The sequence below is a fragment of the Jaculus jaculus genome, chromosome 19 (assembly GCF_020740685.1).
Source record: "Jaculus jaculus isolate mJacJac1 chromosome 19, mJacJac1.mat.Y.cur, whole genome shotgun sequence".
Taxonomy (NCBI): domain Eukaryota; kingdom Metazoa; phylum Chordata; class Mammalia; order Rodentia; family Dipodidae; genus Jaculus; species Jaculus jaculus.
This window is the reverse complement of record NC_059120.1, coordinates 33,655,053-33,673,254: the sequence shown is the minus strand read 5'-3', so window position 1 is coordinate 33,673,254 and position 18,202 is coordinate 33,655,053. Positions and strand designations below refer to the sequence as shown.

The window sequence follows — 18,202 nt, the reverse complement described above, 5'->3', positions numbered from 1 at the left end:
GACTTGGTGTAAGGAGGGCACTTCACCTGCTTTTTGAGCATCAGAAATTTTCTGGAACCTGTAAAAATAACTTGTGAATGGCCACAACTGGAGGCTGTAACATGAGAATTCAGGTAAAGTTCTCTGGTCAGGATTATTTTTCTCCCTCCCATGTATTGTTACTACATTTTTAATACTACTTGTGTGATGCTCTGCTATGATGAAGGGGTTTATTGATGAGACAATGGAAAAAAGAATGACATTTTTTTCTAGGAAAGTAGCTATGTTAACTTGGGATGGGAGGTCTCACTTATTTTAAAATTAAAAATATTAATTGTAGCTGGGTGTGGTGGCACATGCCTTTAATCCTAGCACTTGGGAGGCAGAGGTAGGATTATTGCCATGAGTTTAAGACTACCCTGAGACTCCATAGTGAATTCCAGGTCAGCCTGGGCTAGAATGAGACCCTACCTCAAAAAACAAAAAAAAAAAACAAAAAACCAAATAAACAAAAAACAATGAATTGTAGGATAGATTACTACATTACCTCTAGTGATGTCAATAGGAGAGGGAGGGACCTAGAGGTTTAGCTAAATGTTCTGGTTAAGGAAAACAATGGAAAGAAAACTAAGTGGGCAAAATTGTAGAATGCCATGTAACATAGTCATCACACCATAGCTAGTGACATTATTCAAGGTAAGGAAGTTATAATCGACCAAAATGTAAAATTTATCCCCTGAATGGGCTTTCAGTGACCAAAATACTTCTGGGGAGTAGGGGTGTTATTAAAGGTCACATATGACCATTCATTAAAATGAATTTCACAAATGTACTCACCACTTGTACAGAAGTGCATAAGTTCATGGATGGTAGCAAGACGCCTAGTACTATTCCAAGGTGGGGACAGAGGGAATTTCAGAAACTCCCACAGTGGCAACTTGGATTGCATGTCCTGCTCAATTTGGACTGGATCAAAATTCTTTTGGTCCTTACAAAAAAAGAGCAACATGACAGAAAACATTAAAGTAAGCTACTCAGTGCCTTATGCATATGGAGAAGGCTAAACATGATACCCTCACTCTCATTCTTTGGAAGTATGGGAATTCAACAGCAATTGAGGATGACAAATTCAGTATTTTGCTGAAGGTTAGAAAAGCTAGTTCTCGCTTTGCCAGAAGTTACTGATGCACACAAATTAGTGATCCATCACTCATAGTGACAGCTACCAAAGCTTCATATGTATCCATCTTTTCCTTCTGAGATCCTTTTCAAGAGTCCACTAGTTCACAGCAGGAGATATTTAAAGCAAATAACTAAGATCTTATGCAAATTTAGTGGTGATGACAACTTAGTGGTTAACTGGACCTCTATACTACATACAGGTTTTTTCTGCTGACACCATTCTCCCCTACTTATTTCTGTGTTCTAAGGTTCCTCATTGTAAATAGGTATCCTTTTGATAAATCACATTTTGTTGCCATTGGTAACATCCAGTTGAGATTTCTCTAAATGAGGAATTACAAATATGTGTTCTTGTGTCAGTTATCCGGGTGCTCACTTAATGATTACCTTTAGTGTGTACTTTTTGTATGCATGGGCATCATGGAAGTTCAGCAGGAGAGGGCCTTTGGTCACTGCTTTGCCTTCACATTCTTCTTCAGCTAAGAATATTTCATGAAGCTTCTATTTAAATTATAAAAACATTAATTGAAATAGATAACATGTACTTTTTAAAAAGTATAAAAGCGTTCTGTCTCTCTCATTCCATCTGACCTTCTTCTCTTTCTCTGAGAGGCAGAGTGAGGGCAGGATGGATACAATGTGAGCTGCGATCCTGTAGTCTAAGCCATCTGCCCTGGAGGGTGGCTCCATCTGGCTTGGGGGGACAAGATCTTCTTCAGTTGCTACAACCTATTGAGGGAAACAGTTGGGAGGAATTTAATGGCTGTTTCTTTATAGAAATTCATGCATTTCCATTGCTCTTCGTCAGAAAAGGCAGTCCTCTTGATAAAGAACCCATGATTACACATAATCCCGGGAAAGTATCAATGATGACCAAAACCCAAGGGAAAATGTTCAAAATACACACAATTATATGTATTTTAATTCTTAAGTTGAAATCAATAACACAAGATTACAAATGGTAAATGATACACTTTACTATGGTAAAAGTCAAAGAAACAACTTTCTCTTATGGCACTGAAACAGTGTTCACACAGCTTTGGATTCAATAAATATTTACCTGGTGCCTATCACATACAGGTGTGTAGGGCATCTTCACATACACGAACTCACATAAGCCTCACAGTAATCTGGCGTAGATAGAATTTTCTATTTTTCTATTCCAGAAAACTGGGATGAGTGGGTTAAATAGTTGGTCCAACTCCATGATTATTGAAGAGAGAAGCTAGGATTCATGCCAAATATTCATTCTCTCCAAGAATTGAAAAGTACAAGATAATAATGAGATAAGTAATACACAATAGTCACTTTTATGTGGGCCAATGAGATCTAGAAAGACTAAATGCCTTCAAGACCTGCTCAATATTGACCCACCAACATGTTATCATGGATGATATAAGAAGGAAACCCTCCCATCAAAACAGAAAGGGGAATAGTTGGAAAGAAGTAGTTCAGTGGAAGAGGATGGAGAAGGGGAATTAAAGAAGGAAATGGGAGGGGATTATGATCAAATCACCTAAGGTACATGTATGAAAATTGTCAATAAAAAGTTTAGATAAATAAAAATATACATATAGATATAAATAAATATAAAGACTAAACATCAGGCTGGAGAGATGCCTTTGCAGTTAAGGTGCTGGCCTACAAAGCTTAATGACCCAGGTTCAATTCCCCAGTATCCACATAAGGCAGATACACAAGTTGGCACATGCATCTGGAGTTATTTGCACTGGCTAGAGGCCTAGTGGGCCCATTCTCTCTCTCTCTCTCTCTCTCTCTCTCTCTCTCTCTCTGACTCTTTCTCTCTCTCTCTTAAATAAATAAATAAATAAATAATTTAAAAAGACTGAACATCTTATTGAGATAGTAGATAAACATAAATATAAGACTAAACATCTTATAAAGATACTAGATAAATATAGATAGCTATACCTGATAGGCAACACAAGGCCCAGACAATAGGGATGGAAGTGTTTGGGGACAGGGAAAGGGGAAGTGGGGGTAACAAATACAAAATTAAATCAAAAAAGAGCTGATACCATGGAAAGTTTTATCCTTGGAAATAGCCTAAAAGATATAATCCTCAAATGGAATAAGGTGGGGGGGGCATCTGAAAAGCAGGGCTCTGGTGAGGGTGAGATGAAGCCTAAGCTTAAAAGAATTTTTTTTTTTTCTGTCTCTGACCTGTAACTCCCAGTACCAGAGATTGGTTGCTACCCACATTGAGCTATTGATTGGAGAGATATACGAGGTCCCCCAAATCAAGACAGCTTTTTGCCAAAGCACTTGATTACCTGCCTGAGACAAAAGATAAGACCTTATTGTTAAAGATATGCTGCTGACACAGAGCGCAGAGCACAGAGAGACCTGGCTGGAATTCAGAAGATAGCCAATCCCCAGACAGCTAGCCTATTTAGTGCTGGAAAGTGCTACATGAACTACTGAGGGAAAATGGCCAACAATGGTCTGAGCAAACAGAGGTCTAAGCTACCCAGAAGCAAACACCTTGATACTATGTAAATTCCAGTGCAATAATGGCACACAGTCTCAGTGGGTAACCAATAGCTTTCTTATTGGCTAAGAGATCCCCACAATGTAAAGGAACCCATATCTGGAATTGGGAACCAGATCAGAAGCCTATGGAGACAAAGATTATGCTGTCCAGTGTCAAGCTCTTACTAGTCTTTGGCTAAAAGAGGCGTTACCTACATCAAATTCTCCCTAAATTAATAATGCTTATCCCATTTAAACTATGCTGACTTCACTCACCACTACATAATCTCTTCTTCTTTTTCAGAATGTAGTGAGACCAGAGGAGATAAACTACCCCTTGCATTTCAGCCAAGCCACAGCTGAAACCACAGAGGAATTGGGGAAATGAGAAAGAGTGCTGCTTCCATGGTGAACCTGATAATCAGCACGAGGATGTAGGAAACAGACCCTGAGGGTACTCAAAACCTACAAAAGCAGAGACCCAGAGCCTCCTAAGAGCTCATCACTGAATTAGACTTAAAACTCATCCACTAAGACCCAGGGAATTTTGCAGAAGAGGGGGTGGAAATATTGTAAGAGCCACAGGTTGAGACATCATGCACAGAGCCATTCCCTCCCTGCAAAAGTAACTGACTATTGCTCCCACAATGCATAAACTACAATCTCATGGGAAATAGCTGCAATTCCACTAAAGAGTGTCCCCAATGGAATGGGGCAAGGATGAGGGAAAAGAGGGTGCCAACACATGATGTATCCATGGGAAATGTCTTGTTAATAATAATAAAAACATTATATAAGTGTTATATATATACCAGAACAAACAATTGTGAAATGAAATTGGAAAAAAATATAATTAGAAACATTATTGCTAAAACAAAACTTCAGTTCCACATTAGACTCCACTGAAGAAAGTATCCATAGAAAGTTAAACTAGGGAAAAAAAAAAAAGTTAAGCTAGGGGCCAGAGAGATGGCTTAGCTGTTAAGGAGTATCCCTGCAAAGCCTAAGGACTCAGGTTCAATTCTCCAGGTCCCACATAAGCCAGATGCACATGGTGGCTCATGTGTCGGGAGTTTGTTTGCAGTGGCTAGAGGCCCTAGTGTGCCCATTCTCTCTCTCTCTCTCTAATAAATAAATAAATAAAAATAAATATTTTTTTTAAAAAAGAAAGTTAAGCTAGATTTCCAGAGGAAATTTGGTAACAAGATGAAAAGTCTTGACATGTCAACATTTATCCAATAATAAGAAGGGTACATATATGAGAGAAAGAACACTGAAGATGTGAGAGAAGCATTTCTTAGCATTTGTTCATTAATTCAGCATGTCCACATGGGTCAGGTATAGATAGTTATGCTCTGGGTACCGCCATTGTCTAAGACTACCTGACATTCCAGGATATATGGAGTGTACAGTCTAGTGGGAAGAGCAAGCAAGAAGCAGAACAGTAAGTACAAGTGAAAATGAAGAACTGATGATAAGAGCAGGATGATGTGACAGTGTTCTGTGCTATTGACTGCATTCAATTAGGTGGTCAGAGAAGGCCTATAGCAGGGACACCACTTCAGTGGAGACCGGATCACAGGGGACATATGGGAAGCAAGCTTTCTAGGTAGAGATGCTGGGTTAGAATGCTAAAGTGGATGCCAGTAATAACAAATGAGAATTGTGAGTGTGTGTTTGCACACACATGTACATGTGCAAATTCATGGATATTTGTGTGGTAGGCTGAAAGACAAGATGGCAATAACAGCCCAGAAACATACTTTTAAGGCCTTTATGGGGAACTGTAAGGAATTTTGGGCTCCACTTAGATGGTTGGACAGCAGTGTATGCTAAACAAGTATAATAAAATAAAGCCAAACAGCATCATGGTTTTGGAGGCTTATTCTCCATGTGGTGGTGTTGAAGTGCTGAGACATTTAACAGGTGGAGCCTAATGGGAAGTTGTGATAGTTTGAATGTGAATGTACATCCCCCATAGACTCAGATGCTTTATTAAAGCTTGTAACTTGGGTCTCCAGCCTCCTGGCTGGAGGAGTGTCACTGGGGTCCAGCCCAAAGGTATGTTTGTGGGCAAATCTGATTCCTGCCCAAAGGTGTGGGCCCCTGCAGGCGTCCTGCTTGCTGCCAGTTTGTGCTTGCTGCTTTTTGGTGCTGCTGGCAGTTTCTCTCTCTGCTTGGATTTATGAAAGGAAACCAGTTTATTCCAACACTGATGAAATTTTGCCTGGATCAGTAAGTTTGAAATAAATCCCTTTCTCCTATAAAACTATGTTTGGTTGGGCATTAACCACAGCAACATAGAAGCTGTCTATTAGAGAGGTCATTAGAGTTATTATCCTCAGAAGGAGTTAAGGTAGGTTTCATGAGACTTAATGAATGTGTTTCACTGTGGCATTTTCTTTTTAAAAATATTTTATTATTTATTTATTTGACAGAGAAAGAAGGAAGGGGATAGGGAGAGAGAGAGAGAGAGAGAAAGAGAGAGAGAGAGAGAGAGAGAATATGGGTGCACTGGGGCCTCCAGCCACTGTTAACGGACTCCAGACATGTGCACCCCCTTGTGGATATGGCTAACGTGGGTCCTAGGGAGTTGAACCTACGTCCTTTGGCTTTGCAGGCAAATGCCTTAATGGCTAAGCCATCCCTCCAGCCCCTCACTGTGGCATTTTCATACCTGCTTATGTTGAGCCTTAATCACATTTCCCTTGTCTTCTACCCTGTCTTATTACCTTCTGAGACCTCCCTGGTTCTCTTTTACTTTTGACATAATCTAGTGTTAATAATTATAAGGAGAGAAACTTAATAATTGTGAGAAAATGTAGACTTTGAACCTCCATCAAATTCCATATTGGCAATATTAGAAGAAGAAAATGGACCAACGCCTTCAGGGCACTTTCCTACACAGATTAACTGGGTTCAATCCTATCTACTGCTCATCACTCAAACAAGATACTTAACATGTTAGTGTCTTAGTTTTCATACCTGTAAAATTGGGGATTACAATAGTCCATGCTTCATGTAACTAGTTTGAGTTAAAATGCTATAAGTATTTAGAATATACCTGACATGCACATGCGCATGCGCGCGCGTGTGCGCGCGCACACACACACACGCACACACACACACACACATCACAAAAAGCATTTTTTTCAAAATCTACATGAAATATTCATTAGAATTGCCTACATAATCAAGTAAGGAAATTCTAATTTGCTAACTTGCAGACAATGTTTACTGGCTAAAATGCAATAAAATTAGAACTGAGCAAGAAATGGTAGAAATTAAAATAGGAAATAAAAATGGGAAAAAGATACATGAAATATTTATAATGGACTGATAGAAGATTAGCAATTAGGAGCACTTACTGTGCAATCATGAAAGTCTGAAGAGGTCTGAGAGATAACTCAAATTGATCCCCAGCACCTACATAAAAAGTTGGGCATGGCAGTGTGCATCTGTAATCATGTCCTGTGGGGATCAGAGACTGAATGATCACTGGAGCTTGTGAAACATATGAGAAGCTTTGGAATCAATAGTAAGAAATTCGGCTCAAGTAAGAATGGGCAAAGGAGCAAGGAAGGGACACTACATGAGCACACACACACCACATTACACATAAAAAGATAGTTGGCATTGAATGCACTGAAAGCATCAGGATGCAGCTGATGAGAGAGTTAAAAGGAGATGTAAGCCTTCCTTCAAGATAAATGAAGTAATTTTTAAATTAAGAGAATACAAAACAAACCTCAAGAAGAAAATAATAAAGACAAATGGAGAAATTAACAAAGTAAAAAATAAAAAGTAGTTATCAATGAAACAATGTTATTTCTTTGAAGAGACCAATATAATACATATATCATCAGGGTTTGTGTTCAAGAGAAGGGCATAACTCAGTATCACCAGACACAAGAACAGGACCATAACGGTGCTATGTTGGTGTTCTAATCTTTATAAATGGGCATGCATTCTGTTATTCTGAGTAGTTTTAAAATACTATATAAAACAAATGGAGGTAAAGTGAGATGAAGACACTTACACAAGGTTAGCATCAGGGAAGGGCACTGGCATCTACCCACCTGCTCCAGCATACAGTGAAGTATCAGGGGCACAGAAATGAATTCCTCTGGAATGGGATTCAGTAAGTCATTGTAGTAACGCATGTCTACTTCAGTTGTGATGATAAAAGCCGCTATAAAATACAGAAAATATCATGGCCCAGTGAAAACATGGTCTCCATTTCTTCCATCAAAATGTATTACATGAATTTTAAATATGACCATGCATTAATAAAGGTAGGAACTATAGGTGAAGGGTGTAATGCAATATGGAGGACAGGATTATCAGCAGCACATGGCATACGTGCCTGGTGGTGGAGCCTGTGGTTCTTCATATTGTGCTTTCTTCTTTCCAGGGACTGGAGCACCAGCCTGTGGAGGCTAAAGGAAAAATAATGAAAAAGAAACAATGAGATATCCAGCTGAGAGGTGCTTCTAACAAATGCTGATATAATTCTAATAGGATTCTGAGACTGGATTTTTGTACCACAAAAATCATCTGTTCAGGGGCTGGAGGGGTTGCTCAGTGGTTAAAGGCAATTTATTCCAAAACCTGACAGCCTGAATTTGATTTCCTAGTACTCACAAAAAACCCAGGTGCACAAAGTGGTACATGTGTCTAATGTTTGTTTGCTGTAGCAGAAGGCCCTGGTACTGACTCTCTCGTGTCTTTCTCCTTCTCTTTCTCTGTCTCTCAAATAAATAAATACAATATTAAAAAAATCATCCGTTCAGGGCTGGAGAGATGGCTTAGTGGTTGAGCACTTGCCTGTGAAGCCTAAGGACCCTGGTTCGAGGCTCGATTCCCCAGGACCCATGTAAGCCAGATGCACAAGGGGGCACATGCATCTGGAGTTCGTTTCTAGTGGCTGGAGGCCCTGGCGCGCCCCTTCTCTCTCTCTCTCTCTCTCTCTCTCTCTCTCTCTCTCTCTGTCACTCTCAAATAAAAATAAACAAAAAAAATTTAAAAGAAAATCATCTGTTCAAATTAGGATCATAGGAAATGTCTTTGCATAAAGAAGGAAAGAAGCTAATGGGTGAGAATTCTGTTTAGTTCTTCCTAACTCATAACACTAAACAACTGTGGGGAGGTAATGGGATGTCGGCTTAATGGGAGACAAAAAGGTTTTCCTCCCTAGATGACCCTGAGTCATGCCATTCTCAGGATCAGTGGTTTTTTATTGTATTCAGGACAAAATCCAACAAACCTGTTAATCAGCACCAAAGGACATTTAAATTACCATCTATTGTTTATACATAATAATGAGCTTCATCATAACATTTTCATACACACGCATAATGTATTTCTGTCACGTTCATCCCCCTGCTCCTGCTGGTCCCCTTCCTTGCCAATGAGTCTTCATTTTCCTTTCTTGTCTGTTTTTTTAAGCACCAAAAGACATTCTTTTATTTATTTTTTTTAAAGAGTTCTAGCTTCTTTTTCATCACAGAATTTCAGTTTTCAAAAATAATCTTAGGACATTTCAGGTGACTAAGGTACTGTGGAAACAGTTCTTTTACATGAGGAACAATTACATGCTCCATTTTTCCTCTGTAAATAACTATAGCACTGCCACGGAAACAAATTTAAAGCCACAGATCACTGCACACATATTTACACAAAGCCACAGACAAATATGCATCCTTCTTTTACTAGGAGGCCTTCAATAGATCATTGAACATTAAGGCAGTGACCATTCCAAAGCAGTAAAACTCTAAGTTAAGGCTTTATATTTGTTCTGAGATCCATACTCTTAGGCAGCTGTGCCCAAAGTTAGTGTTTATCCACTGGGCTGAGTTTATCTGCCTGGACATGTTATTCACTCATTCCTTCATCAGATGTATGGGATACACATTAGCAGCAACACCACGGTTCTGAGGACTCAGCCTCCAGCAGTACAAACATGCACCGTGGACACAATAGCACCCGTGAGGTAAAGAGCTCACAGGCAGTGCTAACCTTACTTCCCTGCAAGCTGGGCACAGAGAACCCCCAACACGTGCTTGACTGGCTCTCCTTTCAGCAAATGTTCTTGACTGTTGAAATAAGGTTTTCATCTCTTTTTCTCCAAAGAATGTTTGGTATCACAACAAAATGCAGAACACCATACTTTATTTAGTTATTTATTTTTTGAGGTAGGGTCTCACTCTAGTCCAGGCTGACCTGGAGTTCACTCTGTAGTCTTAGGGTGGCCTGAAACTCATAGTGATCCTCCTACTTCTGCCTCCCGAGTGCTGGGATTAAAGGCATGTGACACCACACCTGGCAGAACACCATACTTTAGATGGATCTATTCTATGATTGATAGCCTCAAGGCACAGATAAATAACCTGGCTAGATCAAAGCATTTTTTTTTAATTCAATAAAGTCACTTTAATTACAGAAAACACTTGCCCTATCAAGCTTGAAGGTACAAAGCAATGAAAATGGAGGTTGGGTAATCATTTCCTTTCCTCTTTCCACTTTTCCTTATAGTTTTTATTTTATTTTATTTTATTTTATTTTATTTTATTTTATTTTATTTTATTTATTTTGAGGTAGGGTCTCACTCTAGCTCAGGCTGACCTGGAGTTCACTATATGGTCTTAGGGTCGCCTCGAACTCACATTGATCCTCCTACCTCTGCTTCCTGAGTGCTGGGATTAAAGGCATTGCACCACCACACCTGGCTTATTATTTATTTTTAGAGGTAGGGTCTTGCTCTAGCCCAGGCTGACCTGGAATTAGTCTCATTCTGGCCTTGAACTCACAGCAATCCTCCTACCTCTGCTTCCCAAGTGCTGGGTCTAAAGGTATGCACCACCACAACCAGCTTCCACTTTTTCCCCAAAGGACATTCTTGACCTATCTCCCACCTCTTCAATTTCAGCTCTTCTTGTTGGTCTCCATTTTTCCCAGGCAGCTTGAGGACAATGACCTTCCCTGGTCTTGGCTTGTGCCACAATTCTTAGTTTCTGTTCCCTTTTCTTCAGACTAGTATTTTGTACCTTTCCCCCATTAGATTTTCCATTGTGTGACTCATGCTCAGCCTTCACCACATCCAATCCTGGTAATATTTTCCTGATTCCCTTGTCTCCACCAATCAGGTGAGGTGCCATTTTTATTATTTTTATTGCTTCTACTGCAGTCTGACCTGCCTGCTCTCACTGTATTCATTGTGCTATACTGAAGCTGCCCTTCGTGTGGCAGGCCTCTTCCTTAAGGTTCAGCAAAGAGGACAGAGAATGAGTCTTCAGTGCTGTATTGCCAGAATCTGTACAGTGCTAACAACTAGTTGGTGCCAAAAAGCACACTGGGGTTATCTTATCAATACCCTCTTGCTCTACATACTAGGTATTGCACCAGGCCCTGGTGGGTGGCTCATGATCCCACCACTGACCCTGTAAGGCCAGCCTAGGGATCTTTCTTGGTACCTACTATCCTGCCTTGATACTGCAGGTAGTTTTACCTTGGTACAAGTATTTATATAACCTTTTCCTCACGCTTTATAAATGTGAACATCAAGTCATTCACTTAATTCTTTAGACTACAGAAGCACTTGGCTCATGCCTACCTCTGGGATTGGTATGGTTTCTATAACAGTTTTCTCATTAAGCACTTGGGGAACATTGATGAGCTGCATGCTCTCCAGGTAATGCTGGTGTTGCCGTTGCCAGTCCAGGCTATCATACATCAGACATGCAACATTTTCAAAGATATTGGTGCCCAATTCCAGCTACAAGTAAGACAGTGAAAGACAACTAGTTATTGGTTTCATACTATCAGACCTCTGTTTCTAGATAAGCCCATTAACTTTCACAAACGTCTGGACTCCAGCTTTGGTGACTAAGTCTTCATATCATGCTTTCCCTGATCACTGTAACACAGAGGGCTCACAGCTGCCTAGTGCTGGAAGAGGCTAATCAGTGCTTTAAGTAAAGAACCACCTCTTCATTAATTTTTGCAGTATGGACTTGAAATTTCAGTTCTGTTAAAAAATTATTCCTTTTTTCTTTCTGTTTCTCTTCCTTCCTTTCTTCTTTCTTTCCCCCTTCCCTTCTTCCCTCCCTCCTCTCCATTTAAAAAAAATTATTTATTTGTTTGAAAGCAAGAGAGAGAGAGAGAGAGAGAGAGAGAGAAAGAATGGGCACACCAGGGCCTCCAGCCACTGCAAACGAACTCCAGATACATGTGCCTCCTTGTGCACCTGGCTTATGTGGGTTCTGGGGAATCAAGTTGAACTGGGGTCCTTCAGCTTCACAGGCAAGTGCTTAACCACTAAGCCATTTCTCCAGCCCCCTTCTCTCTTTTTCTGAGCATGTGTGTGGGTGTGTTGGAGTATCTCCAAGTCTTTTCACTGCTGCAAACAAACACCAGATACTTGTACCAGCAGCTTACATGGATGGCTATGGAATTGACCTAGAATTCAATCTGTAGTCCCAGGTTGGTCTCAAACTCATGTAGATTTTCCTATCTCAACCTCCCAAATGCACCACTAAGCCTGGCTCCCCTGTCAATTATTAAAAATTATGTTTGGAAATTCTGGTATCCTTAGTCAAAGACAAACTGATGACTTCTTACCTTGCTGTGCAGGGAGCACACAGAATGCCTTGCCCCAGCTTTGTGTGTCATTTAAGTACATGGAAGTATGTTTACAATTACTGCTTCTTCCTTTCATTTGCCCACTTTCTTTCCCTTCACTGGGCTGACTTTCATCTCTGCTACTACTAGAGAAAAACTCCAAGGAATCCAAGTGTACTATTGCTTCTATGTTTTCCTGTGCTAGCAAGCTCATTATAGATATGATATACTTGAGCTTTCATTTCCAGGAGGAGAATACTGTGATGGTTGCATCTGTCTGCTTGAAGCAAAGAAGATTAAACAGGCCCATCTTGTATCTGAGTTGAAGAGATCAGGTACAGTGAGATACCATCTTCTTGTGGGGCCAGTGACTCAAAGTCTGGCAGAAGTCCAGTAAAATTCTCAGTGCTGCCCATCACAGCACACCTGTCTGTTTGCTTTATATGTTAACATCAGAACTAAGGGGTTTTAAGCTTCATTTTACCATTCCTTGCCTACATTCTGACATAGAAATACATTTTTGTTTGTATTTCTTGGAAATACAATAAAGCATCTATTCAATGACACCTTAGCATATCCATTTAATTCATTTTAAAATTCATCACTAAATGATATATTAAAGGCTAAGAAATTCTTTCAGTAACCAGGGTTAACTTGAGATGTTGCAGATGTCTTACATGAACAGTTAGCATGTCTTGCTCGGCAGTTATGTGATGTAAAGCTTTCATTACCTTAGCTCCAGAGAAATGCAGCTTGCTGATTTGCAGCCAATAGTTACGAATGCTTTCTTCCATCCAGGGAGTAGGAAGGACTCCTTGCTGGCTCCTATACTAGAGTTGAGGCTATTGTCAACTCACAAGGAAGAGCTGAGAATGCAACACCATGGATTTGGTCTGCTTCTATTTGAAGCATTTTATCACTTTTATGTTTATTAAGTGACCCTAACTTTAAAATAAGCTTTGGCTCTCAATATTCAATCCAATAGTCTTTTCTCCTGGAATTCAATTATCCCACTGATTCATGTTCAAGGAAGTCCTCCCTTCTTGTCCTTAATAATGGGTCCTCTACTCACAGACCAGATCTTTTTTGATACCAACCAAAGCCCTAGCATAGAGAGGATACTCAACATTTACTTGAAAATTGACAGGAGATCAAAAATACCAGGCAGCTGGACAACATAGCCCCGACAGGCTCTCTATAAAGCTCAATTGGACACACTGAACATTAATTCTGAAATCAAGGATGTTCTAGTATAACAAGTCTTTCACCTAAGCCAGTAATATCATTAAACATCAAATATTTTTGAAGTTTAATTGTCATTGAAATTGTTCTATTTTTAATATAAAATACAGCCACTATCACTTTGTTTAAAGAATAATGATCCATATTATCTAATGAACAGGAAGCTGTGGGCATAAGCAGGAATCAGGGTGTTGTTTTCTGAGGTTGTGGTGATAGCCACAGTCTTCACTTCTATGTTCTGATGATTCAATGGCATGTCCTTTATCTAGGGCTGCAGACCTTTCAGCTTCTATCAGCTTGGGCCTGAGAGTCAAGAAGATCCACAGAAGAAAACCCTCACTCAACACAGGAGCAAAAGGCATTTGGTTCTAGACTGCACTAGCAGTCTACTGAATTATACTTCAGGAATTAAATGGCTTGGATCTTATGCCCTGTGGAGAAAAATACAAGCATATTCCTGACAGAGTGTGTAGCCAGATCTTGCGCCAAGTAACAGGAAAAGACTTTCTTCACAATGCAAATATATGGGTGGATATATATGGTTCTATTAGTCATATATATGTGCATGGGGAACAGCAGGTATGTTACAAAAAAAGGAGAAACTTGGCTTTGATGTGGGGTTTTAGAATTCTAGAGAAAAAGTGACTATTCCAAATATTAAATCTCACATTTGTTGGATCTAATTTTGGTTCCAATAAAATAAAATGGAATATCATAATACAATATTACTGGAAATACCAGTTATCTCTGGGATAGAAAATTATACTGCCTCAATTTAAAATGCAACAGTGAGGACAGATTATAGTATCCTTAATTATTAATGATGTATTATTAAGGATAATTCTCTGAGATCAGTTTTAGGAGGCAGGAGTGTGAGGGTGAAGAAGGAAGGTAGACATATGTAGAGGTAGGGGTGGGAGAGGCAAAGGCAGAGGAGCACCCAATGCTGCCAACACTGGCTCTGCCTCCAACTCTGAAGCATCCATTTGCATGGCCACATGCAGTGCAAGGCTGGCATTTATTTTTATTGATTTTATTAAGTTTAAGTGACTCAATATGCTGTTTCTACATAATGACATCTAATACCTTATGTTGAGATATACATTCAAGTTATCCACTGCCACTTATACAGGTCCTGCCTACTAAAGCCTCTTTCCTACATGTTATCATTCTTGCATTAAGTGTCAACCCATCTTAAGGTAATGGAACCAGGTATCTCAGAATCAGTATGTTATTGCTTATGGTCTTGGGTGACCTCCCTCTGGCTCAGAAGCAGTTCAAGACTTTGTTCTTACTGTCTTTATTTCTTTCCTTTGTCCTGTCTCCATTTCTCTTCTCCCTTCTTTCTTCTCATCTTCCCTCTTCTCTCCTCCTCCCTCTTTTCTCCTTTTTCTCATTCATTTACTTTCCTTTGTATCTGAACACATGGCAACATGATCATTGCTTCTCCATCTCACAGTTTTGGTTTTGCCTGTATGCTCTCAATATTAGGATCAGAAAATACTCCTGGGAAAAGTCTTCCAGCTTTTAGGTCAGGGTTAACAATCCCATTAAGATAGAGTTTGCTCAGGCTCGAGAGATGGCTCAATGACTAAAGGTGCTTACTTGCAAAGCCTGATGACCCAGCTTTGATCCTTCAGTACCCACATTAAGCCAGATACATAAAGTGGTTCATATGTCTGGAGTTTGTTTGCAGTGGGAGGAGGCCCTGACATGTCCATTTTCTCTCTTTGATTCTCTTTCTCTGACTTATACTCTCTCTTAAATAAATAAATATTTTTAAAAAAGATAGAGCTTACTGGCCAGATATATTACACATATGACTTTTGGAAAGAAGGAATGAGCCTAGAAAAACATTGCTTGAAAGTTGATCTATAAATAAGACCATAAAATTTACTATATTCATCATTATATATTACAATTCTAGTTATTACCCAAATCATTATTGAAGTATTAAACAAAACTATGTGCCACTAAATAAAAGAAGTCAATATTATTTATCACCACCTGCTATGACTATCTATATATATTGAAAGCTACAGAATAAGAAAATAACCATTGATAAACATTTGATATCATCATTACCTCCAAGAGCCCATCAAAAAACATTGTGTAATCAGTGCCTAGTAAGTATCTGAGGAATGGATGGGTGATGAATGTGACAGTGTCACATCAAAACTATGTACTTTCATCAAGACATGTACTGACCATCATCTCCTGGTCTGACCAGTCAGAAGGGAAGTTTACTGCTTTGACTATGCACTGAAGTCGAGCTACGTCAAAGAGATTTGTTTCAGGTTTCTCGTTGTTCAGGATTGGTTCCAAGTACTTCCAGAAAACTGCAAGTTCCTTTATGGCATGTTCTCTCTTTACTTTTTCAGCATCTATATCTAATAATAATAAAAAATTTTATTATAATATGGGAGTATTTCATTTCTTCCCATTTTAACTTGACATAGAGAGTCATATACAAGTCAAGATATCCATACAGCATTAAAAATGCAAATAGAGAAACAAAACTTTTTGAAAAGTTCTTGGAAGTGGGAAAATGCAATTATGTAATCAGAAGAGAATGATATTAAATAGTTTATTTCATCCTTCCATTTCATAGTTAAGTCCCAGAAAGATTATAATAAGTTCACATGTTTGTGAACTAAAGATATTCTAGGTCCCATCTATGTAGTCTTTGACCATACTTGAATCTGCTGCATGACTAACTGGAATGTAGTTGATTCACTCATGATAGACTTGAAACCTGATTGTATCAGTGATTTATGCTGTACTTAAGTTCTGGCCATGTTTAAGGCAGTTTAGCTCAAGATATGGGTGCAATAAAAGATAGCTGTCATTATTACCAGAGTTATAATTTTTTAAAAATTTTTATTTATTTATTTATTTGAGAGCGACAGACACAGAGAGAAAGACAGATAGAGGGAGAGAGAGAATGGGCGCGCCAGGGCTTCCAGCCTCTGCAAACGAACTCCAGACGCGTGCGCACCCTTGTGCATCTGGCTAACGTGGGACCTGGGGAACCGAGCCTCGAACCGGGGTCCTTAGGCTTCACAGGCAAGTGCTTAACCGCTAAGCCATCTCTCCAGCCCCAGAGTTATAATTTCTAACTTTTAGGAACAATTAAAAAATGCAGTGTTGTTGAAATTTGGATATAGCTGTGTAAGTCATAAACCTCTGTGCAAATATCCATAATAATAAAAGCAACATATATAGCAGAGAAAGCTTGTCTACTCGAATCACAGACTCACACTGAATCTCAGTTCTGTTATCCCAAGTGTATAGTAGCTTTCTGTTTCTTTCCTACATAGGTAATTTAGCACAATTCCTTGAGATGAAGACCCCAAGGCTCAAAAATGATTGATTTGTTATGTGGCTGTAACTCTGATCTAAGGCAGGAAGATAGAAAGGTCCCTCTGGCTTATCACAATAAGAATAACACACATAGGGCAAGAATCCAAGGGTGTGATTGCATGAGCCATCTGGTGACTGTGGTTTTTGAAACAACTTTCTATCTAGCTCTTGAGGTAAAAGTTAGACATGAAAAGTTCCTAAGAAATGCAGTTGTACAAGCTAGTCCTCTGACCTACAGTCTATGTTTTCTGTGGCTCACAGGGCTAAAAACACAAAGCATGATTTTCATTTGCAAAATTTATGACTCTTGGCTGATACAAGCAGAATAAATAGCAAATCAAAGTCTTGAAAGCATTGAATAATGTACTTGTTATATGGTTATGTTTTGGACAGCATATTGCATTTGCACTTGAAGGATAGCAGATAATATTGACAGGCTCAGTAAGTCTGCAGCTGACTGCATACCTTCTGGCTGCAGGAAAGCTTCCTGCTGCTGTCTAACTGCTGCCAGGTGTGTCTGCAGAGGTTCATAATTCTCTGAAGATATTTTAATCACGCTGGTTATGGGAATGCCAAGCTCAGTCATAATGGCTAATAGCTGAGGATTGTTGAAGCCCACAACAATAATGTAGTGTTGGGCACCATCGTCTGGCTCATCATCTGTTGAAATATCATAAAGAAGGTTAGCCATGGTTTTAAGAAGGAATAAATTGTACTCAAGCTGTTTAATGCCTACCTACATTATGCAAGCATTTCTAATTCTTCTGGCTTGCCAAAAACCATCCTGTTGGTTAGAATGCAGGCCTGTTGACTGTTTTTCATTAATAGCCTTCCAGTAAGAAGTCTGTGGTCATTTTACAAAATATTAAATCACTTTTGCAAATGAGACATAGGTGTAGCAGGAGGACAAACATATACAGGGCCTGTGGCTTTTTCTGTTAGAATGCAGCTTTAGTTTTTGGGTTGAATCTTTTTAAAGTCACATCTGGCTTTATTTCTGAATTACAGGGGCTACAGCTTTGTGGTACTTTGTGAGTAGAGGTGTTTACAGGAGGACAGAACATTGAATATAGATATGTGCCTCAGCAAAGCACTGAATGTACTCATGTCAGTGGTGTGAATCCTGAGCACAGGGTACATACCAGTGATTTGTTTATTGTATTAAAATACAAAACCCATATTATACATTTTCTCTCCTCTGTTTTTCCTGGTTATACAATTTTAGGACTATTTATGAGCGAATCTTAGGGTGCGACATTCTGGGGGTGAGAATCTTAGCTGTGCTTTAGTACAGATAGAACCTGGTGCATGAGAGCATCTCATC

General features: G+C 39.3%; 1 protein-coding gene across 1 annotated transcript in view; it reads right to left on the bottom strand.

Annotated features, from left to right (window-relative positions):
* The window catches only part of Spag17 (sperm associated antigen 17), a 300,395-nt gene that overhangs the window by 154,704 nt on the left and 127,489 nt on the right, over positions 1-18,202 (bottom strand). The window contains exons 6-13 of the mRNA XM_045137882.1: positions 17,344-17,538; positions 15,724-15,905; positions 11,267-11,428; positions 8,021-8,093; positions 7,734-7,846; positions 1,753-1,890; positions 1,549-1,662; positions 817-967 (exon numbers count right to left, since the gene is read on the bottom strand). Coding sequence (XP_044993817.1) covers positions 817-967; positions 1,549-1,662; positions 1,753-1,890; positions 7,734-7,846; positions 8,021-8,093; positions 11,267-11,428; positions 15,724-15,905; positions 17,344-17,538 — 1,128 coding nt within the window. The remainder of the gene's footprint in view (positions 1-816; positions 968-1,548; positions 1,663-1,752; positions 1,891-7,733; positions 7,847-8,020; positions 8,094-11,266; positions 11,429-15,723; positions 15,906-17,343; positions 17,539-18,202) is intronic.